The sequence below is a fragment of the Poecilia formosa genome, unplaced genomic scaffold, assembly GCF_000485575.1.
Source record: "Poecilia formosa unplaced genomic scaffold, Poecilia_formosa-5.1.2 Scaffold290, whole genome shotgun sequence".
Classification (NCBI taxonomy): domain Eukaryota; kingdom Metazoa; phylum Chordata; class Actinopteri; order Cyprinodontiformes; family Poeciliidae; genus Poecilia; species Poecilia formosa.
The window spans coordinates 14,902-42,526 of record NW_006800229.1 but is presented as its reverse complement, the minus strand read 5'-3'; the positions used below and the strand labels follow the sequence as shown (position 1 = coordinate 42,526).

At 38.0% G+C, this 27,625-nt stretch overlaps 1 protein-coding gene across 4 annotated transcripts in view; it reads left to right on the top strand.

Annotated features, from left to right (window-relative positions):
• LOC103151719 (protein diaphanous homolog 2-like) overlaps nt 1–27,625 on the top strand; it is a 145,588-nt gene that overhangs the window by 105,974 nt on the left and 11,989 nt on the right. For all 4 annotated transcript variants that reach the window (XM_016681715.1, XM_016681714.1, XM_016681712.1 and 1 more), the window contains 4 exons: nt 9,957–10,096; nt 22,536–22,610; nt 22,712–22,781; nt 23,797–23,933. In XM_016681715.1, the coding sequence (XP_016537201.1) occupies nt 9,957–10,096; nt 22,536–22,610; nt 22,712–22,781; nt 23,797–23,933 (422 nt within the window). The remainder of the gene's footprint in view (nt 1–9,956; nt 10,097–22,535; nt 22,611–22,711; nt 22,782–23,796; nt 23,934–27,625) is intronic.

Genomic DNA, 27,625 nt, shown 5'->3' with positions numbered 1-27,625 from the left:
ATAACTTTTTGATTCATCATCATTTGCCACTTCATGAAACTTTGCAATGTAACCATATTTTATCCTGATATACACTGAAAACTTTCTTTTTGTTTCTTGTAAAACCTCATTTAAGTTTTGCGAGTACTTGATAATTGATCATTAATTTGAGTTTCGTCCAAAATTGGGTTTAATTTCTTGAAATATGTGCAAGTAAGTCACTGCAAGGTCTTAATTTTTAGGGTCTTAATTTGAAATCTCACCTTAAACTAATTACTCTGTAAAATTCAGTACGCTCTTTTCTGTTGCATTGACACTAGAATTGTAACCGTTTCCCTTATTATACTTATGCAAATAGATGCATGACTTAAGAGTTCCTTCTGCAGGTTGTTTGTAGTCAGCTTATCAACTCAACTTTTTTCGCTGTGTTCTACCTGCTTTTCTGTAAGCTTGCTGACATCTGCTCCTGCCTTCATGGAAGTGTCATTGAAATTCAGTGCATTCATGAGTCCTGCAAAGCACAGGGAGAGGCGCTTCAGGGAATATTCTACACCACATACAAACAGAACCTGAGAAAAGTGTGTACACACCAACGACGGCGCTCAGAACCGCTCTAATAAGTGTGGACACACACACACACACACACGCGCGCGCGCGCACACACACACGCCTGCACGCACACACACAAATTGCAGAAAACTTTTGACTGAAGCTTTCACAGTATTCCCACTTGTCGGGCATTAATGAAGCCTGCTGTTAGGGGCTTTAAATTTAATGCATATTAGAATAATGAACCATAGTTTCCAGAAAAACAAATGAAGTAAGAACTGGATGCATTTTGAAACCTTGTCTGACACCCACTGTACATATGGCAGTGTTTTTTTTTTATTTTGTTGTTTTTTTTTTTTTACTTTGGGATGCACGTATTGCTACAGTACTGCTTAAGAAAATCGATAAAGCAAGGCCAGAGTTCTGACCCAAGTGGTTTCAGTCATTAGGGTTTAAGAGATCATGTCGAAACACCCAAACCAGATCCATTTCCATGGCCATGAGCTGGTTCCTTGGACTTGGCAAACAGAACAGTAGGGCTGTGTATTCACTGATACATAAACGACAACACTGAAAAATAGTTTTTGGATTTGCAAGGCGCATGCAAGTATGAACCAAAACTCATATTAACACGCGTTACCTGACTGAGACTTATTCAGCAGATGCGGCATTAACAAGTCACAGTGAATTAGAGAGCAGGACATTTAATGGTAAGAGCTAAAAACATCGATCTGAGTTTGAATCCCAGCTTTAAGACTGTCTGCATTGAGTTTTCATGTTCTTCCCATGAATTTGTGGATTCTTTCCAGGTACTCTGGCTTCCTCCCACAAAAAACACATAAATACTAGGTCCATTGTTCTCCTGAAAATGGTTTTTAGTTGTGAGTGTGCATACACGTCTGTTTGCCTTGTGATGAACTGCTGACCTGTCCAGGGTCAATGACTGATGGAGTATAGACGATTGATGGATGGATGAGTTGTATATATTTTCATTTTCACCTGGAAACATTTATTCCATCCACCACTTTTCCCTTGATTTGCATACTTCATCTTTGATGATGATGTTCTTTAGACCCCTGCAGTCTTGATAACAGGGAGTCGTGACCACTTCTGTAAAAAGAATATTTCCCCTCTATCCAGTGTAGTGATGATGACACTGGGAGTCAACCCTCATTTGGATTTGAAGTCTCAGGACTTTTTTCTTTTGACGGTGTCCGTAGCTTTAATCTCACTATATATCCACATTTTTGGAGGGAATGTCAAAATGTGAACAGATGTTCGCGGTCAACAGTTTGAACTTGAGTCAAGCTAAAAAGTAAAAGCTTGAAAGATAAAAGAATTAAAACAAAATATGTTAATTATAGGTCGAGAACTACCACTTTTTCTGCTGTGGTTACATAAACAGACTTCCAGCTGATGTTTGTATTTAACCATGCACTAACTCATAAATAGAAACATGAAACTAAACATGCAGTGGAGCTCACACTAAAATGTAACATGTTGTGAGTATCTGCTACGTTTTGCACGCTGCTTTTAATCACTTGTGTGATGGAAAACCTTGGAAAAAACAGTGACACCTCAACTAATTTAAGCATAGGGTTTAACATTGACCCTCATAGACTCTAAAGTTTTTAAGTGGTCTCCCACTTATTCATGGTTCAGTATTTGTGAATTCTTCTGTGGAAAACAACTCCAAATTATTCACAGGAAATCTGCCTATTTCAGGATTTTTAATAGAGCATATGTGAATTAAAAACATTAAAAAACAAAAAGCAGCTTTATAATCTTAAATACCTGGGTGCAATGCTACTGGTGATCAGAAAGCAGCCAACCCAGGATCACAGTATGTTTTCTTTGGCCGTGATTACCTGTTTCCCCATGAGAGGATGTAAGGAAGACTGTCGATGTTGGCTTCTGTTGGGGTGCAGTGTGTGTATTAGTGCATGTTAGGGTGCATTTGCTGATTAAATAGGCAGTCATAAGCATTTTTAGAACATGTATGATTTTTAGCTGTCTGACGGTGGAGGTCCATGACCCATGTGAGTTACGGGGCCACTGTACTGCCGTTTCAGTCCGGGTTCAGATGGGGTATTGCAAAATTGGCCAAATTGCTACCTTTTAGCACAACTTCTTTGAACCAAAATATATTTTGTACTACAGGTTCAGTCGTCTGATTTGTGAAAGTGATGCTTATTGGGAAACCTGTAATAAGAAATTGCCTTTTAAAAGGTGTGATCCAGCCCCTGGCAGTAATTTACCTTTTGCTTTAGATGTCCAGATCTGCTCTCAACTACTGCGGCTGAAAGAATACAAATGTTGTTTTGTTTCTTGTGATTACTTTGAACGTTTTTTTTTATTTTTTTTAGTTTTCTTATTAATTGTTCAGCAACATAATAAGTCACCTCTTTTTTTGTTTGTTTGTTTTAAGGCTTTAGACTTTGCGCATTTCATTCACGGTTATTCCACCCTTGTTTGAACTGTTTTGAACAAATATCTCTAGTACAGTGTTATTTGTTGAAGCTTTGTATTTAGCCTGACCTTTCATGCATGCACACCCCTACAACATGTAAATATCAGTGAATGATTGCATTGCCCTTACAAGCTATTGGTAATATGTCCTTAGTAGTTGTCGTTACTTTATGCTTGCTCCCAAACAGATACCACAATGCCCTGACTATTCCTGCCTTTTGTTTTCTTTTGTTTGCTCTCTAGTTTGATTGCCATTTTGCTGTGAAGTTGTCAAGGCACAGGGTTTAATGGTACCAACGTGTTTATTTGGTGCGTGTTGGAGGCCTAATTGTCCCTGATGTCTGCAACTACTAGTTTCACAGACGTAGAAGAATGGCTCTAGCTGTTGATTCTGTTTCCTGACCGAAAGAATAAGAAGATGGGAAAAAATAAATAAATAGGAGAAAAGTGGAAGAAAAAAGCCCCTGGTGTGAGCAGATAAACGCATCTTCCTTTGTAGCTGTCATCCAAGGTTCAAAAACACCACACTATGGATATAACGAGAGACAGACAGGGGGGAAAAAAATTAAGAAAGAAGTAAAAGGACTGAATTGTAGATGGATGATGACAGAAAGAGATGAAATGCTTTGCCACATGGTCTGCTGGGAAATCCCCCACTGTGCTGGGAGCCCCACAGCCTGGTGGCGAGATGAAATGTCTTATCTGCCAGCAGCAGAACTCTGTCCTTTAAGGGGGGCTTAGCAAAACTCATTGTCCAGCCAAGCAGCATCTCAACTGATCCGTGTTCCCGTTGACCTTTACCGTCAATGCTGTCACACTCACACGCCAGACTTTAGATTGTGTTAAACGCAGGAATACTCATTTTTACACCGCAACGCCTCTGACTTTGGTCTCTTGAGGATCCTATGTAATGCCTATTTTCTTATTCAGTCACTTTGGCTACTTTCCTTATGCCTTCCTAAAGGGCGAGTCATGTGACACACCGCTCTACCTGTCTCATGTCTGTTTTCTGTTCTTGTGCTATCTTTTCTATCAACTTATCCATCAGTCGCTAATGAACAGGAAATTAAGTTGTAACGTGGCAATCATGCAGCTTGATATCCTCTAATTGCCAAGATTCTATCTGTATTATTTTTACACCGAGCTGTGGGTGCTCTTGTAATTTTCATTAATTACACACAAAGAGCCGATAATCATCTTTCTCCAGTAATTTAAAACTTTTTCATTTGACTTTCTCGGTCTGGAGGATGGCGAACACGTGTTTTATGATGCAGCAGACTCGATTAGGTCTAGACTCAGTGTTTCACTGCTGCGGTCTCTATTTATCAAGGGGAACATTTCTCTTTAAATTTCACTCACATGCCATGTGGTAAGCTTAACTTCTTAGGTTTTTGTTCAGCGCATGCTTTCTTCTTGCCACACCTCCATGAAAGTCATATTCGAAGAGAGGAAGACTGAGAGTTGTTGTCGTGTCATCAGGTTTTCTCACCCGACTGTAAATCTCTGCAGTCTCTCATGAGGTGCCTTGGGCCTTGTGCTTCTCTGATTGAAGCTCTCCACTCCGAGGTTTTGAGTTTAGATAGACGGCTGTGTCTTGGTAGGTTTGCAGTTGTGACATTCTCGTCACATTTTTGGATAATTTATTTAAAATATATATTTTACTCCGGAATTTAAGTCTAAAGGCAGCTGAGCACTTTCACATTTTTCTTTCAAAGTAAATTTCAAAACCTTGTATTTTCCTTCCACTTTATAATTATGTGCTAAGTTGTTACAAAATATCCAAACAGAATATATCAAAATGGTAAATAGAATAATTAAACTACAAATCATGATACAAAAAGAGCTGCAAGAACAATATTTTGACAATTGTCAGCAGCAGAAAGAGAGCCGACCGCTATGGAAAGCAACATCTGCTGGATCTCTGCATGAGCATCCGGCCCAGACTTGTTACTGTTTATGAGCTTTTCCACTAAGCTGACAAAGAACCTGAATAATGTATCCATCAGTCAGCCTGAGTGGGCCGAGCACTGGGCAGTGAGGAAGCCTGTTACAGGCTCATTACAGGTGAAGATGACATGTTGAGGAGCAGCCGACTTGGCATCGTCTCCCTGCTCCTCCCTCGATAGATGGCGAGACACTCCGTCTCTCCCCACGGCGTACGGAGAACGTGGGGGCGGGGGCACAGAGGTGGAAGCGGTGGAGGAAAGGGTCCGTGATGCACCTCTAACCCCCCCAAAATGAAATTGACAGGCTCACTGAAGTAATTGCTCCCAACACCATTTTCTTTGGCAGGAAATACTGTTATCGACAAACAGGGGATTCAATAAGCTGCAGGAGATGAGGCTCAAGTCGTCCCTCCGCCGTTGAGGTTGCAGAGTCTCCTGATGGTCTTTGCCCTGCCCTTTATTCCCAAAGTTATCTTTTATTTTTATTTTTTTTTACCTTTTCTATATCTTCTTGCCCTTTATTCTTTGGCTTTTCTTACTCATGCATCAATACCCACTCACACGATTCTCCTCTTGATTTAGTCTTGCACTTTTTCTCCAGGTTGACCATTATTTCAGAACCAGTCAGAGGAAAAACCTTTTATTACTTAGAGGCCAGCCAGCGACTGCTCCACTTCCCCTCCTGCTCCTCAGATAGTTTCTCCGCTGCCAGTATGGTGGTGTAATGTTGATATTACCCCAATGGAGTCCATTGATTTGAGCTCGGAGCATAAAAAAGCAGTTTATTGCCAAAGTCTTCGGTTTCCAGAGGTCAGATCGTGTGCTGAAACCAGATCTCAAGCTTTTCTGGACATCGTGGAACGTTTGCTGGGAACTGTGGAGAAGTAGGAAGATAAATGTATTTGTTTAGAAACGCATTCGCCTTTAACGGCCCATTACTGTGAATGTATGGTTAGAAAAAAACCTTCACATTCAGGAATGAAAAGTTGTTCACCTGCCTTTTATACCAACATTTATGTGTTTCCCTTAGTACTGCAAAGTGGAAAGCTTTTATTGTTAGGTTTATAGAATCAAGTTTTGTCAGGAGCAGGAGTTTCAGAAAAAAATAATATAAATTAAAGGAATGGGTTTAATATAATCAGTTAGTCCAGTCACAAAATGAAAACTGATTCTGAAACTCTGCCTCAAATTTAATCAAACATTAAGTCGGACATTTCTGTTAACTTGAGGTTCTCGTGTTGAGTTGGTGAAGCACTCGGATAATTTAGAATAAAAACTTGTGCACACAGAGTCTGCACTACAGAGAAAAATCTTTATGTAAAATAGATTACTGGGCCTTTGGCGTCTTGACAAAATGTTTAAATCAATAATGTAGGATTTTAAGAAACTTTCGATTTTGTCTCAAGTTCATCCTGCAAATCAATACCCACAATGACTCTCAATAAAACAGTTTCTACGTTCCCTCCAGACTTATACCTTGTCTGTTTTTAAGACATCAGATAATATTAAGTATGAGGAAAATTACCAAAACAATGTGAAAGGTATTGCTCTTTACACACAAACGTAATACTATGACATCCATATAAAAACAATCTCAAGGGCTGCAAAACTTGTCTTTAGTTCTTTATGTACTTTTGCTCTTTTTATCTTTAAAAATAAAGCTCTGGTACGTTTCTCCTCCTCTGTTCTCTGCTTTGGTATTGAGCCTCCTTAAAGTGAAACAAAAACAATGACATTATGATAAAAGAAATTACTTACTATAAAATTACAGCTCATTTCAGATGTGTTTCACTTTGTTGTTAAGGATAAATAACTTTTACTTAAGCGGTATTTTTCCCAGTTTGTAGTATTATTGAATATGACACAAGCAATTTCCTGTGTTAATGAACACTTTATATAGCTCTTTAATGAATCTACTCAAACAACATAAGTTATTTTGTTAAAACTTGTTAAAACTATACCCACATCTGCTGTTTCAGGAATGAAACGGCACACGCACATAGCAACATAGTTTGCCATTTTATTATTCTCTAAGCAAAATGCATCACCAAATATGTTATCAGCTTCCAAAGCAAGAATACATGGAGCATTCTGAACTGTTATCTCAACATTGATACTGCAAACATGGTGCGTTGATGATCGACTCTGCAGCCTCAGTAAATAGCAAAGGGAACTGTCACAGGGTCTATGTGTGAAAAACCCAAAACAGAAAAAGTTTTCAGTTTTTTTTTTTTTTTGTTTGTTATTTTTTGTTTTTTTAGTAGCTGAGATGTTGAAATTGAAAGTTGGGGGGTCAATGGGATGGAGGAAAAGAAAATGTCAGAAAAATGTGGATTACTTGAAATCAATATCACCATTGCAATATTCAGCAATAGCATCACAATTAAAAGTTTTCTAGAGATTGTGTAGCTTTACCTTTTGCCTACTTTCTTTTGCTCTAATTGACTCTAATATACTCCGCTATTCTGAACTGTAAATACCAAAACTACTTGAATTTTATATGGTGTAAATATGCAGCAGATTTCCTGTTGTTGACAGAAATCTGTTGTGAAATCTGAAATTAGTTTCTTGTTTATTCCTCTGCATAATATTCATCTTAGTACTTGAGAACTAATATAGCCGCAGCAATAAGCTGCTAAGCCGCATGCTGCAGTTTCTCCTGAGTGTATGAATCATGCTTTGGTGATCATTTTAAAAATATGATTTTACATTACCATTTTCAAAGAAATATATTTCTTATATCATTTAGTCAATGGCCAAGCTCAGCTTGCATGAAAAGAACAAAATTTGTGGCTTGCTGTTCGAATCCCTCCGGTTTTTCATGCACGCACACACACACACACACGCACACAAAAAGGACTCATTCATGTTGACTGTGTATTGCAGCAGAACAGCAGGTCTCTCTTTTCTCCAGATAAATGAGCTAGCTTATTACCTCCCAAACTGCCTATTAGCGCAGCTCACTTTGTAGGGAACCAGCAATACGAGAATGAATACAGCCGTGTTCCTTATGCCAGGGAGTCTGGGTCAGGATAATGTGATGGAGTCTCAGTAGTGAGTTTCCTCATGTGTTTTGTTTGGTACCGAGACCCGACTTCCGCCTAGCTAGGTAATTTTAGCGAAATCATCCAGTAATTATCAAATTTCCTGAGATGTTTGTGGAGGGGCAAAAATGTAAAGTATTTCCATGAAAAGCTTCTCTTTTTTTTTTCATTTTGAGGCCTGTTTGAGTGCCTGGAAGTAATTCTGGGGCCAACAATCGATTCAATCACTTAGTGACGTTGGAGTCGATCCATTTATCAATGTATAGTCTAAAGTGGGCTTCATTGTGTGCTTGGGGAGTCTGTGTTTATGTGTTTGAGTTGGATGTGTGTGGTGCCACCACTGGTCTCATTGTGTAAACATCAGTGTTGAAACACGTCCCAGTGGATATTAAACACAAGAATCCATTTACTTGAAGCGGAAGCTGCTGCAGATTGCCTGTGGAGCCTGTCTTTGGCTCTGGTGGTGGAGGCCAGGGTTAGTCTTTGCTGATTAACATTAAAAGGAGGAAAATAGTCAGCATATTCAGTAATTTGTCTTGTTGTATTTGATTAAATCGAGATTTTAGGTGTGCCCTTTACTCTGACACCCCTGAAGAAAATCCAGGATATCAAGTTGCCTTCAGGAGTCATGTAATTAGAAAATAGTCAACATGTCATTTAATCTCAGTGCTGTTCTGTTAATGCCTCAGAGGTTTTTGAACAATTGGGGAAAAAAAATATGAATTTCTTCATGAAGGCCAAACCTCACAGCTGACTCTATAGCTGCATTTAGTTTTAACTCTTTAAAAAAAACAACAACAAAAAAACTTTCTTTTTAAAGCAAGTTTTTGGTGTGTGTTTTATTCTGTGTTCTTTTTTTTTATTGGCACTTAATTTTAGTAGTTTTATTTTATTGGCTTTCAGTACATCATTTTGTGATAGTTTTGTCTGTGAAAATGCTTAGCAAATAAACTTTTTCAAATGAAAAGCAACCATCATTTTACAGAACCCCTAAGGGGGTAAATAAATAAAAAAGAAAAGTTGATTCCTCCTGCACACAAGATACTCTGGGAAGCCAAACAAAAACTCAGACTACTAAAGGAGTATGGTTGTTGGAGAATTGAAAACACTAAATATATCCGACAGTGTCATCCAAAAACTCAAGGAAAACATGGCAAATTATATCGCTTGTCTATTTTTAAAAATTTTCACCTGTGCACACATGCACCAACTTTTCTTCTTTTCTCTTTACCCGTGTCCCCTTAGGGCACACGTGTCAAACTAAAGGCCCGGAGGCCAAATCCGACCAGCCATCACTTTTTATGTGGCCCTTTACATTTCAGCTGGCCACATAAATTGAACCTTCAAGATAACATTTGTGTGCTTAAATATTATTTTATCGGTCAAATAGTGTTTATCTGTATACTGCCAAATTACATCAACATGAAAAGATGTTCAATATTTAATTTTTAAAACTACTCATCGAATGCTGTTTTAATATTTTTAACAGCTTGTTAAAAGGTTTTATTGATGCATTCTTCCACAATCTGCCCCTTAATGTCGCCCAAAATGCCTTTCTCCGTCCACATGGTGAAACTTGACGGTGGCAGCATCATACTGTGCATAAGCTGTTCTGCAGCACAAACCCTTATTAAAGGTGATGACAGGATAAAGGAACATGCTCGCAATTTGAAAACAAAACCGTGTGTCAGAATTATGCACTACCCAGGTCTGTTGCATAAAAGCATAATACAATACATTCCTATAAAATGGGAAGAAATCACATCGGTTATGAATATTTTTACAAAACATCATAGTTGCACCATGATTATTGTTTAGGTAGCAATGCTTCAGCCTCTCTGTGTAATGGAGACTGTCCTTGATGTTTAGATTGTAGCGCCTGACAGCAGATAAGCACAGTTTTTTATGAAATATTGATAATATTCTGGTTGAAAGTTTTAATCTAATCGTGCTGTGTTTTTCTTTGCAGGGTGGGCTACGTAACAGCAAGCATGAGTGCACCCTTTCGTCCCAGGAATACGTGCATGAGCTGCGATCCGGCATCATGGACGACAAGCTGCTCAACTGCCTGGAGTCCCTCAGAGTGTCTCTCACCAGTAACCCCGTCAGGTTGGTAACCAGAGGTTTTATCGCCAGAGGATACTTGTTCCCTCCCTCATCGTGATCGCTGGGAAATTTTGATCGATTTAAATTGATCAGAACGCCTCTGGCACCATGGATATTTCAGCTCCTTGAATAAATCACTTTGTTTGGGTTGTTTAACCAGAGAAATGAGCGATTTCGGGAGGAGAAACAAAGCTGGAAATAACCTGCACGGCTGAAAAATGCTGCTACACACCGACTGGGACCAGATTTTCTATTTTGTTCTGCGAGTTGGGGAAAAAAAATATTATGTTATTAGTCTGGTACTGAGCAGTGAAATGACTCCGGTGTAATCCACAAGGCAGTTATCCATGTAAAAGTGAAATTGCTTGTTTTCGCCACCACCGTGCTTTAGTGCGTACCGACGTTTGACCCACGAAATAACTCGACTTAATAAAATTACTCCCGCGCTTTGTGCAGCAGGCCTCTCCTCCTCCTCCTGTTTGACTGGCAGCGGTCACCCCAATTAAACTGGTCAAACTCGCTCGTCTCAAAGGAGCATAAATGTGTTGTTTTTTTGTTTTTTCTTCCCATTTGTTGCTCTAAACACAAATTCAGTCTATCCCAGTCCTCCAAAGGTGTTCAGTGAAAGCCTTGTGAAGTGCTGCGAGGTATTATTTATTTAGCTTAAACACCAGACTTTCTGCAGTCCAGCCATCAAATGTTACACCCACTTCACTGGGTTCCTCTTTCTGCTCTTACTCATGTTCACACCACTTTCTTCTTCCAGCAACTTGTCTCTCATAAGACTTGGGAACAAGAGGTATCCTTAAGCAAGACCGCTGCTGCAAATTAGACATGTCTTATAGCTGTAGATACCCTATCCATTTCTGTGAAACTCATTTAATGATATTCTCTCTCAGGAAGGCACTTTCCTATTAAGTATGATTTTTTTTTCTTTTTTTTCCCCTTTTCTCTCGGATCAGTTTCAGCTCTTTTGTTTGTCCCAATTTTCTCCTCTTTCATATTGGATTGTTTCAGACCATTCTCCTCCCTGATGGGATGCTTCTTTTTATGGAGCATCTGGACACAGTAATCTTCATAAACTGAGAAAATGTGCACCGGTTTTTGATTGTTTAAAGTAGATTTATTACCAGTTTTGAAAAAGCTGATATCTCTATTTGGTGACTGTACTAACGGAAAGATGATTTAAAAAAAAAAAAACTGCATAATGAGAAGACAGCTGTTTAATTACTTCTGTACAGAGCTAAAACAACACACTAAACTTTTAAAACTTAAGAATAATGTTCTTAATTAGCTTTTATTGGAAATTAGCTCTTTAAATAAAGACCTTGTGTTCATGATACAGCTCTGAGTTACTCCAAGGTACTAAATGTAAATTTGATACTGCAGTGTGTCTGATACGTTTGGCTCAACAGCATAGATTGAGTTTCTGCAGTGGGGTTTACTCATTTTAAGTTTAAATATTTTTGTAATGTTTTGACATTTTGTTCCCTGTAACAGACATAGCTTTGACGAAAAAGTATTGGTTTTAAGGCAGACTATTTCACCTATAACTAATACTTTTTAATTAATATTAAGGACTTATTGACTTGAAACAACCTCCAGCATCATGCTGATTACTTACTTGTAATTTAGTTTTGTTTTATTTCATATTTGCTCTATAAACTAAGCCAAAACTACTTTGTAAGATTTTGTGTTTTTGCAGTGCGACAAACAGGTGAATAGTGACAAACACATGTATTTAATATTTTAACCCGGTTTTTTTTAAAGCGTCCACACGAAAATATGGTTTTAAAAGTTGGCTGCCCTAAATGCTGCTGTAAAACTCACTGGTTGAAGATGAGCTGAGGTGAAATCAGAGACGGTATACAAACACCTGGGATTTTTTATCTGGGTTTAGCTAGGGTGTCCGATACTGATCATTTAATAATGTCTTAATTCAAATGTCAACCCAATACTTGAGATTAAACTGGGGCATCCCTACCGGTTAACTTCCTGAAGTGGCTAAACTGACTTCTTCTTTTTAATTGGTGCAGTTTAACCTTCATTAAAATGTGCATAGGAAACGAGACTCTTTACATAAGTGTGCATAATAGGTAGACAGGTTATTTTCAATCTTTTTGAAGCTGTGCATCTTTAGCATAATATGGAGATTTAGGTGATTTTTATTTTATTTTTTCCCAGTTTATTTATTTTTTTAGTTTGTTTTATGTCTAACGGCCTTGTAACAAGGGTGTTTCACCGAGCTTGGGGTCGCCCTGCAGATGTGTATAAAAGGCTTTACCTCTTTAAACCTCTGTAGGAAAGAGTTAAATTCAGCAGATGGTGAGGTTCAGCCAGAGATCAACCTTTAGGTGTGTAAGCAGAGGTGGGGACTGTGTGGGTGTTGACTCACTCAGGTCATTTAGTTATCTTTATGCCACTTATTTATCTCCGGGGGAAAGCGACTCACTTTCCAGCAGCATGGAGAAGGTTACCGCTAATTAATGTGAATGCATTTTGTTGTCATGGATCACAACGCACAAAAAGTCTGCATTTGACTGCGCTATGTTAATGTAACCTTTGTGCACTGTCATCATATACTTACTGGAGCAGCTCATGCTGGATTCCTTCGTGTGAGGGGGCGGCGGTGTTATGTCAACATTTGGTCTTTTATTTTAACTAAACGTGAGGGTAAAATAATTGGCAAATCCTTGCATTTTTTTCCAACTTAGTTCTCACTTAAAATATAATTCTCTTTCAAACACTTATATTTTTTTCCCCACGTTTTACTTATTGCTCTAGTATAGTTCACTTCCAGCAGTTTATGAAACAAAAGTTAAAACAAGTTTACTAAAGCTATTCTTAAAAAAAGTGAAGAAAATAAATTTCTGAAATTACTGGAGAGTAAGGCGTTTTAATTCGATGATTTTTCATATCCGTCTTTATATATTTAAATTATACATGTTTTTCCTTAAAGCTGAGCATTTTTCTAGCAGCGTAGCTCCGATTGCCTTTGTGCTCTGCAGGTACATTGTTCTAACCATCTCTGCTTACATCCTCATTTCTTTCTTGTATTTATGGTTGTCTCAGTTGCTTTCAGCCCTTTGTGTAATCCCACACTGACTTAATGACGCTGCCCCGTCGATCCTGAAGTAAAAGCTTTCATGAATAATGCTCTTGACCCGTCTTGCAGTCGGAAGCAGTGTGTCCTCTTACATGAAGTCCAGCCTCTCTGTCTATATTAAGTGGATAATCTGATCTCTCTTTTAGATGTATGGGAGTTAAATCTGTCCTGTGTCACAAAAAAACACTGAAAAAGAATCAAGACTTTACCTTAAATTCCTCTGATGATTTGTTTTGGTGATGATAGCAGCTAAAACTGTGTGCCGTACCTCAAAGTCTTGCTAGCAAAGTCTTGTTCCTCACTGTGAGTGCTTACCGCTGCTTTTTGTCTTCCCTCAGATGTTTGCACTGCCTGCTAATTTGTTCCCACAGGCCTGTGTTTGTCTAATAGTTTAATTGGCTGGGCTGCGCACCTGTTTGGCAGCACAGGTGGCCGTGTGGCCATTCTGCTGTGGGCCTTATCTCCAGGGCAGTCCCACACAGGTGTGTGGCACGCAGCCTTCACTGATCCACCCACAGATGGCATCGCCCGGAGTGTCCGCTGCCTTCTCTGTTTCCGCTTTTGGTTTTCCTCGGCTGCCGAGTTTTCCCACTACTTTTTTTCCATTCAAATTTCCCCAGCCAATTATTTATCCTCGGCTTCATTTCCCCACTTTTAATTTTGTAATTTGGATACTCGCTGCTTAATTTAGAACTGTCAGATTTACAAGCCTCCTTTTATTAATTTCCTAATCCATTCTAACAAAGTGAGATGTCAAGTTATAGAAAATTAAGTCATCTTAGTTTCTCAGTTAGAAGGAAGAATTTGTCTTGTTTCAGCGAGAGCCTCTTGTTTTCTTGCATGCTTAATGTTTGCACCGTTTTGAGCTAAAATCAGTTTGAACATTTATAACAGGTTTAAATATATATACTGTACATATAAAAATCAGCTTCTTTGTAGAGGTCTTGAGGGGCCAGAAGACATTCATGTTCCTTTTCATATCGGGCAGTCTTAAGGTGTGAGTAAGCCACCCATCACTCTCAAGGTTTCGTGCCCTGCATGTTTTAAATATGCCCCTTCTCCAAACACCTGCTTCAGATAGTTGAATTATCAGCCTGTCACTTATTTCTGCAGGAGCCTGCTAATGACCTGTTTATTTAAATCAGTTGTATTCAACAGGGAAACATTTGAAAACATGCAGGACACGAGACTGAGATTTGGAAATGCCCACTCCTGGTGTGCTTGTTGAATAGGTTAGCTTAGTCATTAGCTTAGTGCGGATGGTTTCACTGAACTATTGTGCGGTTTCTCATGAGTTGCTTTTGCAGCAAGCTGTGTAACAAAGGTGCAAAGTTGTGTATCCTGCTGAGTCTGTCCTTTTAAAATTAGTGTATTATTGTGTTAGTGACCTTAAACAAGTATTGTGAAACTGTTGTTCAAGCTCACAAACCACAATAAGATGATTGCCACTATTCTTCTATTTTGCTGTTTTTTGCACAATCTCTGTTCAAATATGTAGCTTCATTTGAACACAGCTAAATTTATGCTGGGATAATTAGTTGTTTTTGTGTAAATCTTAAGTTTGTCATAAAAAATGTGTACAGTAGAAGCACTGATGCACATTCATGCATTCACACATTTTTCTGATGATGCAACTCCAAACTCTTTGCAGAAAATCCACATAGTCATTTTTTTTTTTTTCTTCACACATTTTTCTGATGATGCAACTCCAAACTCTTTGCAGAAAATCCACAGTTGTTGTTGTTGTTGTTGTACCTAAAATTTTGAAAAGAAGTTGGAGCTTAAGAAGCTGGAATACCAAGGTACCAATTGTGGGCCCTGCTAACTAAAACATTTGTTGCAGAAATCCTAAAGCAATAATTATAAACATTAGGTTTGCTAACATGAAAGCATACACTATTATGACACTTAGCAGAAGCTAATTCTAACCTCAATTAAAATTATATCTGCACCAATTTAATTGTGAAACCATAATTAACATGTTTTATAATGCCCTCAGATATTGTATTTTTGTTTGTGTCTTATTTTGTACTATCTGTACTTTAGTTAGACTTAATGAAAATTAAAAGTTGTCATAACTTGTCTTCAAAAAGTCATGACGTCATGCAGCCAATAAGTTACTGTTGGAGTGTTAAGACGGCCAATTATCAAACTCCTCCCTCTGTGACAACAGAGAGCCTTCAATATCATATTGTTCTACCCACAGCTTTTTCTTCAACATTTTCTCTTAAATGTTTTTTTTTATATTCAATATGTTTTATACATATATATGTTTTTTATTAAGTAAGCTAAATCTAAAAAGTCTTCCAGTAAAAGTGAATGAAATGATTCTGTCTCTTGTAAGAATCTTAAGAGCAGCGCACAGCTTCATATAACGTCAACGATTCAATAGCAGTTCCAAATATTTTTAAAATATGCAATTTGTTCTTCTTTTTGTCTAAACTGCAACAGAATATAATTCAGCTGGTTTTCTGCAGTCTGCAGAAACCTAAATAGCCCTTGTAGATGAAAGGTTAAAATTAAAGGTTACCTTGGAAACAAAAGCAAACCTAAGTTATTTTGCTGTACTTGATTGCATAGGTTTTGTACGTCTTGCCAAAGGTCACACAGTAAAATAAAAGACAATTATAAGAAGGAGGAAAAGCTGCTCTCTTGACATCAAATTTTTAAAAGTAGCAGCTCTAACTAGGGCTCCTACGTCTCTCGCTCTTCCTCCTTTGGCCCTTGTCTGTCTGCTGTGAGTACAGCAGGCAATTAACACCAGCACAAAGGCGCATATCCATCTGTCCTTCTGCTGTTGTGAGCGTTGAAACCAGTATGAGCTTCTAAACGTCTCCCGGGTCTGCTCTCTCGACAGCTCAGGCCTGAAATCTTGTCTGGCACAGAAACAAAGCGTGATTAGTGGCTCTCAGTGAATCTACAATGAGTCGTCACTTTATGAATGAATGATACTGTTTCAAATCTGTCATTTTTGATGTTGGTAAATCAAAGCGAATCATCTTGTGTATTCATTTTGAAGCAGAGGAGCTTAATCAGAAGCCATGTCAGATAAATTTATTTAGATGGAGGACTTTAAAATAGATGAAGTTAGCTTTTGTTATACTTAAGTACGACCTCAGGACGCGTTGGAGAGTAAATAAATAGCTTATATCTTATAAAATTTAAAAAAGAAAGAGGTTTAATTCCCTGTCATGATGATCATGTTTTCATTAATAGACAAACTTGCAGTGATGAATGCATTCAGGTAGCCAAACCAAAGCATGTAAGAAACCAGAGAACAGTTTTTTTTGTGAAGCGCTCTTCTTACAATTTCTTATTACAAACCCCTCGACGTCAAATTCCCCTCCGGAAAGGTTTTTCCTTTTCCACTTGTCAAGGAGAATTGAACCTGGAAGGATTCCAACATTACAGGACATAATTGTTTCGCAGAGGTTTGTAGGCGAATGCTTCACCGTTATTTGAGGATGGGGGGAAAAAAAAAAAATACAATAAATAAAATCTGTAAATCCATTTCTGTGTTTAACTTTCCAGGCTGCCGGCGCAGAGAGTTTGATTTGATGGTTAAATTTGGCATGACTGTTATGTCATGTCTACAATGGACGTGACAAGCAATCAGAAACGAGCAGGTTAACTAGTTTTTCCCCCTCGCGGCTTTCTTCACAGTTGAAGTTTGCCCTTGTTCCTTCGAGCCAGTGGAAGTGATTTTGGAGACATAAACGTCCTCGGCGTCTTGAGCGTATTTTAAGGGGCGCTCTCGTTTCCTTTTTATGACACCATCTGTTAACCTCCAACACAACCTTATCTTTTACACCCAGACTTATGCATAAATAACTGAGAAATAACTATTTTGGTATTTTATTGGGACTTAAAATGGAAATATTTCCATGGTGGAAATAAAAAAGAAATAAATGTCATGTAAATCAGGTTTTTTTGGGGGTGTGTGGGGGGGGGGAGATCATCAATAGATCTGAACTGGGCTGTAAAGACTGCCATGAAAAAATTGAAGTTAGTCAATCTCGGTGTCTGATTTTACCCAAGCTCTGTGATTAAATAGATCCCCTTTACCAGGTGATGCTCAAATAGAACAGCTTAATAACTCTCAATACAAATACCTTCATGTTATGGTGTCATAATATCATCAGAAATAAAATTAAACAAAAATGTAATTTAAAGTGCTTCTTCAAAATCATTTCTGAGTAAATAAGAAGTCACTTCAGTCGTTAAAATATGTCCACTCTCAGTTCTGCTGTTATTTCTATGAAGGAAAGCCTCTTCAAAGACAGATGATAGACATATTATAGAGTGTTTTACAAAAATACTACTGCACATCCGGTAAAATACTTCTGAAGTTCACGCAATATAAAATTTGCCTGCAACAAAATAGAAACATTGACCCTGAGATATGCTCAGCATTGTGTTTTCCTCATTGAAACACTTAAACTTATCTTTGCCAGGTCCTGAAAGAAGCACATTCTCCAGTCATAAACAGCTCAAAGTTTTTGATAACACTTTAAAATGTAAAAAAAAAAAAAAAAGAAAAGCTCCGGTCATCTAGTTTCACTGGATCCTTTGAAATTCAGCTGGTTGTAAGAAGAGCACATTGTTGTGCAGGACTGAATCCTCGGCGTTCAGTGGAGGAGGAATAACAATTTCTGGTGTTTTCTGCTCTGTGGGGAGACATTTCAAAGCATCCAGGGATCACGGCGAGCTGTCAGCTGACTGCACACCTAACTTTTGATTCTGCTCCTTCCACTGTCTCACAGTGGCTTCATGCACAGACGGAAACGTACGCACACACACACACGTGGATATTCAGCAGCACATTAATTCATGTTGCAGATTCTCACCTCAGAGAGCTCTTTGTGAGTACCGCTGCTGTTCCGCTGCTTGCTCGACATCACGGTTGTGGAGTGCTATAGAGTCCTGAGGCATCAAACTCAGCGTTTGACCACTTTATGAAGAAAACGTTTCGGAGGATATGTTATGTTAAACACGAGCGCCAGCCAGCAGAGGCCGGATATTATTAGAGCCAAGCGATGTGAAGCCATGAGTGGAGACTTTGTTTGTCTGAATTTTATCCAATAATCACTCATTTATATCCGTTTTAAAATGTTGGATACATAATACGTCTTGGTGGTTTCCTGGGAGTTTATCTCACTTTGCTTGCTTTAATCAACAGTTTTCTAAATACCTCTGTTACACACGTGGTGATTTTACGTGTAATCCAATTTATGCTAAAGAAAATGTGCCTTGAGTAGCTGAAATACCTAGGCACAATGGTGCTTCACAATCTATTGTCTGGCGTTTGCAAAGTATTCAATTCTGGAGCTATTTATTATACGTTTACTTTTGTTGGTGCTGATTAGCTGAACCGCCAAGTATGGAAATACAGAAGACGGCAGATCTTGTGGTGCTGCTAGGACTGTTTTTAATGTGTGTATTAATGCATATTAAGGAATATTTAATGTGCGAACTAACAAAATATGCATTTATGAGTGTTTTAGAGAGAGCCTAAATTATTTGCCAGTTTAACTATTTACATGCGGCTGTGGTCCCTAACTTGGGGATACATTGCTATTTTGTGTTTAATCAACAGGAAATAGGGCACTAATACTATATTTAATATTTTGCCTTATCAGGGCATCAAATAAGAATTAGCAGTGGTGTGATTATTTCTATGTTTCCCTTTGGGATGTCTTGGGCAAATTGCCATTTATAAATCGGTAGCATTTGATGATCATTATGTCTAAGTAGAAAGGTCTTGGTTAGATTTTTTTTTAAAAGGTATTTCAACCTCCAGCCAAAGTCTTTAATATCATCCTTAAGAGTTTTTCATAGTAACTTAAAAAGCTCTTTCGATTCTAACAGTTCATGTTATGTATGTAGACGTTGCATTTATCACGTCTTTTACCACTTTTCACCCCAACAATCTAATTTCAGACTCTGGGTTGTAATATAAATGTACACACCTTTCTGTTGGGAGCTTTTCGACAAGATAGCAAGTAGGAGTTATATTATTAATCAGGGCTGTTTTAAACAATCAGTTGTTCAATGATAATAATCAAGCGTACTAACCATGATTTTGGAGTTTAGTTATCCCTTATCTTATTTTTTTCTGTGTTGATTTATTTTGGATTTCTCTTCTCGTCTGTTTGGGCCCAGATTCTGGGTTCTTTGTTCTGGTTCTTTGAGTTTTATTTAGAAAGCCTGTTTTGTTGTAGACTTGCTCTTGTCACACACCTGGCCTTTGCTTATTGCGCCTCACCTGATCTCTGTTATTCATTATCTCCCCCTTAGTGATTGTGCTGCCCGAAACCCAATTTGCTTTGCAATTCCACCTTGTCAGTGTGATCCTACATCTGCTCTGCTTGCCCCTTTTTGTTTAGGTTTGCAGTGTTGGCTGCATATTTATCGTTCTGCCCTGCAGTGATTTGTTTTTGTTGATAAAAAGAAGTTTAGTTTATTCTTCACCTTCTTGCCTCCTGTCAGAAAGTCCACTCATGGGTCCTCCTCCACACTGAGGTTTGACAGAATCACTAAGCTAACACCGGTGTAGCTTTGTTTCAAGCTGTTTAGTTGAGATCCATTTGTTGCATAGCACAGAAATTTCGTAGCACCAAACGGGTCCTGAAACCCACCGAGGGACAGTTATATAGCCTGCTCTGTAATGCAATATGAAGCACATTGTGCGTGCTCCGAAGCTTTCAGGAACAAAGCTGCTCACTGAGCCCTCATAAAATGATAAAAGTGGTTTATATGCTGAAATCAATCCTGAGACGAGCTTTCCAAAACACAACAGAAGTGATCAGTCAAAACATGAGGTTGGACAGAGTCTGATTCGGTCCCCGTGGAGCCATGTACTAATATTTTCTTTGCACATTTTCGACTTGTTCTCACTTTGCAGGTCATATCAGTGATGAACTTTGCGATGTCCAGACTGAATAATGCACTCAAGGCAAACAAATAAGTTCAGATAGAATAGCAGCACATCTCTGCTTTACAATATTGTAAATTAACAGAAAATGTTCTGAGAAATCTGTAATATAATGGACATTTGACGTAAGCATATCTTGTTTGTGCATATCCCAGTAAGGATAACAATGCAATCAAGTTAAGTGAGCAGAAATGACCTAAAATAAAATTGAAAGAAAATTGCTTCTCTTGAACATATTTATTTTTCATGTTCCCTGGAGATTATACATGATTGAAAGTAATGCATTTCAGTGGTTCTTAACCAGAGGATTACAGCCATAAATATTATATGAATACGTCTTCCTCAAAGTTAATGTAATCATTGAGTACACCGTCACATTACATCTGGGTCTGAAAGGATTTGATCTCTTTCAGTGGTTATGGGTCACGCAGTAATGTTCATTACTTTGATGTTCTGGACAATAAAAACTGATCAAAGGTAATCTGAAGCTTCTGATGTGACAGTAAACAGGATCTTTTTGTAAATGTAGATTCTAGTTATTGGTGTTTGTAGAGATTTATTGTGGATTTGGACAGTTTCTTTAATGAGGTATGTTTTTCTTCCATAGCTTCAGGACAAGCTCTGTATGTGCACCATCTAGTATTTTTATAGCTATTTCTTCTTTGTAAACTTTTGGGGAATGCAGAAGGCAGGCCACAAATGACCCGAAGTCATGCAGGAGGGGACAGAGAATGATGGGCTGTCTGGGATGGAGAGAGGGCCCAAAACATTTAGTGCATTAAGAACCTTGAGGGGAACTATATTATGTTGCAACTTGTAGTAAGACTTATGGTGGAGGGGAAAAATTGAGTGGACAATCTCTGATCGTTCTGTTTTTCACCCAAAAACACATAGTTGCCACCATGCTTTTGCTGCAATGCAGTTGAATTTGTCGCTCAGTCTAAAAGGCTCTCAATAATGGTGTCTTACTTTTGTATCCCAAACACATCCGGCTGCTTTACATGTCAGCATTTCTCCTGAAAACTGTTAGATTTTGCACAGCACACGCTTGAATGAAACAATCAGATTAGAAAACTCTGGGTCAAATGCTTTTGATAAGGGAATTTCTGAATGTTGTACTGTTTTACGTTTAAGAACGCACATCTCATTACAATTTGATATCAGCTGATACAATTTGATGGCAGCTTATGAATTGACTCCGCTTGCTTATAAGACAAATCTGAGAAATGTGGCACAAGGAGTCTGGTTGGTTCTTATTTAGTCACAGATTAAAGAAATACCTCACCTCGAATTTGTTTGCTTCCTCAGGCAAATGCATCTCATCTCTAATTGAGGGCCTCTTACGACTCACTGAGTCAATACACACGGCTTTAATACTCAAACCATTATTATTTCAAATCATTGTCAAAAAGGCGGGATAAATCATTGACTTATGCCCCGTTAATGCTGGAAAATTGCTTCATGCATTTTGCGTCACTGACAGTTAAGGGCCCGAAAACAAGTGAAGCTAATGGCGTAATCTGGCTGCGACCACTCTGTTCCTCAACGCCGCCTCTCGACTCTGCTCCCGGCTTAGACAAACAGGCTCATCTGCACTGGATCATTTGCCGTCTCCTGATACGCTGCAGTTCATAGGCAATTATCTCTCTCGATCCATTATCGATTACAGTGTTATCTTACTTGCATTGCTTAATCTTTTGGCACAGTATAATAGTTGCTCACGTCGGGCCTCGGTGCAAACTGCTTAGCGCCGAGAACATTGGTTAGGATGGATGGATGCTCATTTGTGTGTAAATGGTTGCAGTTTAACGTCAGACTGATGCAGAATATATTCAGTGTCAAGCAGAGGGCATGGTTGACTATATGTGTTATTGTTCCAGGTTAAAGCTGGGGAAAAGCAGAGTGTAGTCCAAGGGTTCTCTAACTTGATTTTCAAAAGTCTAAATCTGATTTCTAGATAAGATGAAATGCCTTGAGAGCAAATATTTTTTATGAAGTTTTCTCCCAACATGCAACTTACTGCTTTCAGTAAGCTTCTGAGATCTGGGTCTTGATGAACAATGCTTGATTTTTCTTTCTTTGTTCCGTCTTTTCTGTTTTCATAATTCTACATTTTATAAAGCAAACAGATTACTTTATATAGAAAAAAACAGCTCTTGTTTACAATTTCAACAATTCAGTGGTATAATAATCCAAAATACATCTTCCAATGTAGACTTGAAGCTCTGATTATTTTGGATCTCCTCTGAAGGTTAAAGTGGGTTTTAGAAAATTGCTATAATGTTCTACCTGCATCTTACCCAAGGAGCCACCTTTATAAAGTGAACTTCAACAGGGAACCTATTAAGATTGAATACTGATTTAGTCTGATGTTTTTCTCTTTTCTCTTTTTGTTATTCTAGTTGGGTCAACAACTTTGGCCATGAAGGTCTCGGCCTTCTTCTGGAAAATCTGGAGAAGCTTCTGGACAAGAAGCAGTAAGTTCACAGTCCACCTTCTAACCTCTGTGTCCCTAACCAGACCCTAACTAGGATGCCATATCAAAACTTACTAATTTTTTACTTTTTTTTTTTTGTAGGCAAGAGCAAATTGATAAACGCATCCAGCATAAGCTAATCCAGTGCTTAAAGGCTTTCATGAACAACAAGGTTTGTATGACTTAACATTAGATACCCTTAACTTATTCTTTCATTCATTCTTTCTTTCTTTCTTTCTTTGTTTCTTTGTTTCTCTTTCTTTCTTTGTTCCTTTGTTTCTCTTTCTTTCTTTGTTCCTTTGTTTCTCTTTCTTTCTTTTTCTTTCGTTCTTTGTTTCTTTCTTTCTTTCTTTGTTTCTCTTTCTTTTGTTCTTTCTTTCTTTCTTTCTTTCCTTTGTGTCCTCTGTTTCCTTTGAATTCCTTCCTTCCTTCATTTCTTCACTATATCCTTGCATCCTTCTCTTCTTGTCTTTCTTTCTGTTTGTCTTTCTGTCTTTCCTGTTCATTTGACTACGTATTTTAAGTCCGCCTATTGTAAAAAATATATACCATTAGTTTGCAGTGGACTTTAGCATTTCATATTTTGAGGTGAATGCAGCGGACATGGAGCTCTGCAAAGCTGAATCTGGAGAAACGTTTGTGCAACTTCGGTAAATGTGTAAAATTAGCACAGGTGGTAAGGTTTCCAACCTTATTTGCATCTTGTTGTTCACCGGCTGGGGATAATGAAGCAGTAAAGTGGAGCTAATTTCACCATTTAAAGTTTCTGAACTTTTAATTATCCCCTTTTTGGGAAAGTCTTCCTCCTTTCTTGAAGTGGCCCACATTTCAAGGTTAGATGCACTATTGATATTGCTGCTTGTGGAGCTAATCCCCCACAACATGGTCATCGGAACCCAGTCCTCCAATTGTGCTGAGACTAAAATGTGCAGGAGACTATACGTATTCGTCCCTGCAGTCCTGTCCTGAATTAAATCAATTTATCATCCTTGCCGTTTTCTCCCACAGCCTTAAAGTGTACCTCTTTAAAAGAAGATTAAGTCTAAGTATGACTTCATACATTACAGCTTTTTGTGTAATTTATATTTTACTCAAAGTGAAAGTTCTCCATGAATGTAAATGCTCTCATTAACTTACACCCAATGGAGCTGCTCTCTATCTTGGCTCATCTCTTCTGTGTTTTACAGTATGGACTGCAAAGGATCCTGGGAGACGAGCGGAGCTTGTTGCTGTTGGCAAGAGCAATCGACCCCAAACAGACCAGCATGATGACGGAGATCGTCAAAATTCTCTCCGCTATCTGCATTATTGGTGAAGAAAACATGTAAGTTGATTGTGCTGAATCTGATCAGTTCTTTCAGTAATCTGGCAGAAGCCAGCCACTCTCTTCTCCACAGAGAGTCTTGTCAGATAATGAGATTGTCGCAGTTTTAAAGGTCAGAAGCATTGGTTTTATTTGTAGGTCTGCAGAGTTCCATTAATAAAAGGATGTTAATAAAATCTGACTTGGACGATCTACAGTGTAGAGGGAAAAAAAGGCACTAAAAAGTACATTGATACAGGGTCTAATAAGTTTGAATGGTCTAGAGAGACTCCGCTAGAAGATATCCTTACTCCAGGGAAGTTCACAGACAGATACTAGGTGGTGCTTGACCCTTTTTCATCAGCACAAAAAATGCCCTTCTGATTTTTTTTTATTCTTTATAGTGTATGGTGTGTGGCCCAAGGTAGCATTTCTGAATTTAAAAGCCTATTTAATCAGTTGCTCCACTTTTTTTTTTTTTATTCTCCTTGACGAGACCGCAACTTATCAAAGGCTTCACTACTTTATTAGAAAATTGTATTAGTTTATTTTGTAATGAGCACTAGTTACATAAGTTTCTCAAGAATCTTTTGTTCATTTTTTGTGAGTGCATATACTTGTGGTTTCCACTACAATGCTCTGCATAAGGTGTCCTTTTTTTCCCTATCATTTAAGCATCTTTATTCCAAAATGTATGAGAAACTCTATACCAGGGATGATCAACATTTACAAGCCAGAGCTCGTCTTGCTTTGGTCTTGAGCTGCAAAACCTACATGACACATCTTAAACAAATTTTCTAATAAAGTTGAATAATACCTGCTGCATAAAATAGTCAGTTTTATGGTTAATGAGAGACTGTCATCATTATTTTTAGGTGTGAAAACAAACAAAAATCCCCATCAAACTTTAGAAGGAAATGATAAAAACAGGCTTTAAACTATGTGGGTATTGCTCAAAACCTGTAAAAGCGTTGCTAAAATGTGCCTCTTTTAAATTAATATATTACTAATATAAAGTGACTATTTGTGTGTTTGTGCAGGAGCGAGGATTCGTGCTGTTCGGTTGTGTGTTTTAGGTTATTACGCTCCGTTTGTCTACCTGCAAAATCATGTGTTTTCACCACCGCTCTGCTGATGGGCATTCTTCAAAGCCTTTCTTTTTCCTTTCTTAAAGAACGAATAAGCTTTGAGTATGCATCCTTTTAAAAGTAAATCTATATTAATTGTTAAAGAACTAATTCCTGGCTGGTCAAATCAATACGTGTGTGTGGTTTAGTGCTTTCTGTTGTCGTCTGACAGTAAGGGATGCACTTTGTCTAAACAGCAGGATATATTTTAGTGGTACAGCCCTTTAATTGCTTGTGTTGCCATATCATTTCTCAGTAAATCTTAGCTGGTGTGTAAGCTGAGCCAAACTGTTTGGAATCTGTGCTGAGGACAAAAATAGGAAGTCATTGTGCATCTTTACTCTGCTTACACCTCTAATATTGAACAGAAAGGATGGAAAATACTGCTGTCGCTGTTCTTTTCCTCTAAGTTTATTTATATGTTTTAGAGAGATTACACACCACTGTTAATATCCATGCTCTGTTTATCCACTGTGAATCGTCATATATCTACAGATAACCCCAGTGCAAAAACCACACTGTTCGGTGCAGCGTTGTCTGTTTACTGTGGACACGACTTGCTTGACAGCCTTTAAATTGGAGTTTTGCGAGCGTTTGTTGTTTCCCACTGGGCCAGACTAGAATAACAACAGCTCAAAGTCAAGTCTTTATGTAGTCAAGGAAGTAAACAAACTCACATTTTCCGTTAAGAAAACAGCTGAGTTTAGCAAATGCATCCTACATTTCTGACCATCTGAAATGGAGCTCTGAGCTCGTCATTTTCATGCTGACTAAACAATTTCCAGAACAGGTTTCATGTTGCAGAGAATAAATTAGTTTTTTTTTTTTTTTTGTTTTTTTTTAATTCCAGAGAGTTTAACTTTGTCTTCACAGTTGCTGGTTTCAAAAATTAAATTTCATGAACTTCTCCTACAATATGTAAAGCTTTCAAACTTTGGCTTAGGACAGTGAAGGACATTTTAGTGTCGCACGTAGCAATTATTTTCTGAGTTTGTGATCTAAAATAAAACACAATTTGCTTGATTTTTAGTTAATTGGTCAACCTATTGGGAATTTATTTACAGTTTCCTCAGTCTTAAAATCAACAAATTAAGGCTATTTAGACATAAATCTCAGAATTTAACATCACTAAACATTTTTCTTTTGTTTTCATTGTTCAGGGCAAAAATATGGGACAGAATCTTGACTGGTTAGATTCAGGTCTGATGGTAACAATGAAAGTGACAGAATCTTCATTGCAGTGTTGTTGCTCATATAACTGTTTTTCCTCCCATTATGTCTGAACCTTTCTGTTCTGTGACATCGGAGCTGCACAAGTTCACCCTGAACAAGAACCTAGTTCTAAGTTTGGTTCATGCAACATAAGCCTTAACCATAGTTCATCACCTAAACATTGTGGACTAAATTAACAATCCCCAAAATGATCCAATTCTCTTTTATTCATCATATTTTTATAAAATATAGTTTAAGACAAAGTAGATCATGTTGCTGTTCCAACAGGATGTTCAGCATTTTCAGTTTGGCCTTTGCCAACTTATGTACATCTATTTAATTCCCAACCTTTCCCTGTGCTCAGCAAAACCGTCTTATTTCTCCAAATTCTTTATTTATTTTTCTGTTTTAATTCTAAAACAAAATGACTGAAAAGTCCTAAACTTCTTCAAAGTTTTTGTTCCTCTGGGAACAAAAACTTAATGATGATGTTGTTGTTGTTGTTCCAAAGCCAAACCAATGTGTGTTGATTTGGCTTTGAAACAACTTTGCTGCTTGGCAATGCAGTTAATAACATTTTCTGCAGCTCTAGAATCACTAAATCTATTACGCGCATAGAAAGCCTGAATGAGGAGTACTTGCATAATTAACTAATATACTTTGCAATATTGATGTTGTGTACAGTGAGATCAATTTACAATCTATCAATTGAGACTGGAGTGTTAACTTCATATTGTTAGGTTTATTAAAGAGGCGGTCTCAAACTTTTGTCTTTTAGATCCAACTACAGATATTTTAATGTTCTTACAAACCTGAATAAAAATGGCTAAGATTGCCTAGCTAATTCAAAGCTAAGGTGCCAGAGCTTTGTGTCAGTCTCCTCTCCTAACTAGCATCAGGTCATGTTTCAGTGACTTTATCCCCAAATGTTGCAGTCACGCTAAGAATGTCTCTTAAAGGAAATAATAATAAAGAATTGTACAAGAATGAACATTGCTACATAATGGACAGTTCCTCTGAATTTCAGTCTGTAGGAGTTTAACAACACAAAATCAAGGTTTCTCAGGCCAACCAAGATAAAGAAGTTATCTGCTGAAGTGAGCAAAATGTTGACATATTACAGATCACAACTCAAGTGAACTTGTGTTCACAACAACTTTCGCAGGTAGATGCGCTCGAGTCATTAATCAGTGCGCTGATGCGGTTAATGAGTAAATTAGTTGTGTTCAGTTCAGTCACCACATAGGTGGGGTATAAACACACATGCATCACTGCTCTTCTAATCTTATAGTGGTGGTATGTACCTCTCTGTGTCTCATGATACTTTATTCACTCACACCAGTCACTCAGATAATTTAAAAATAGGTTGAACAA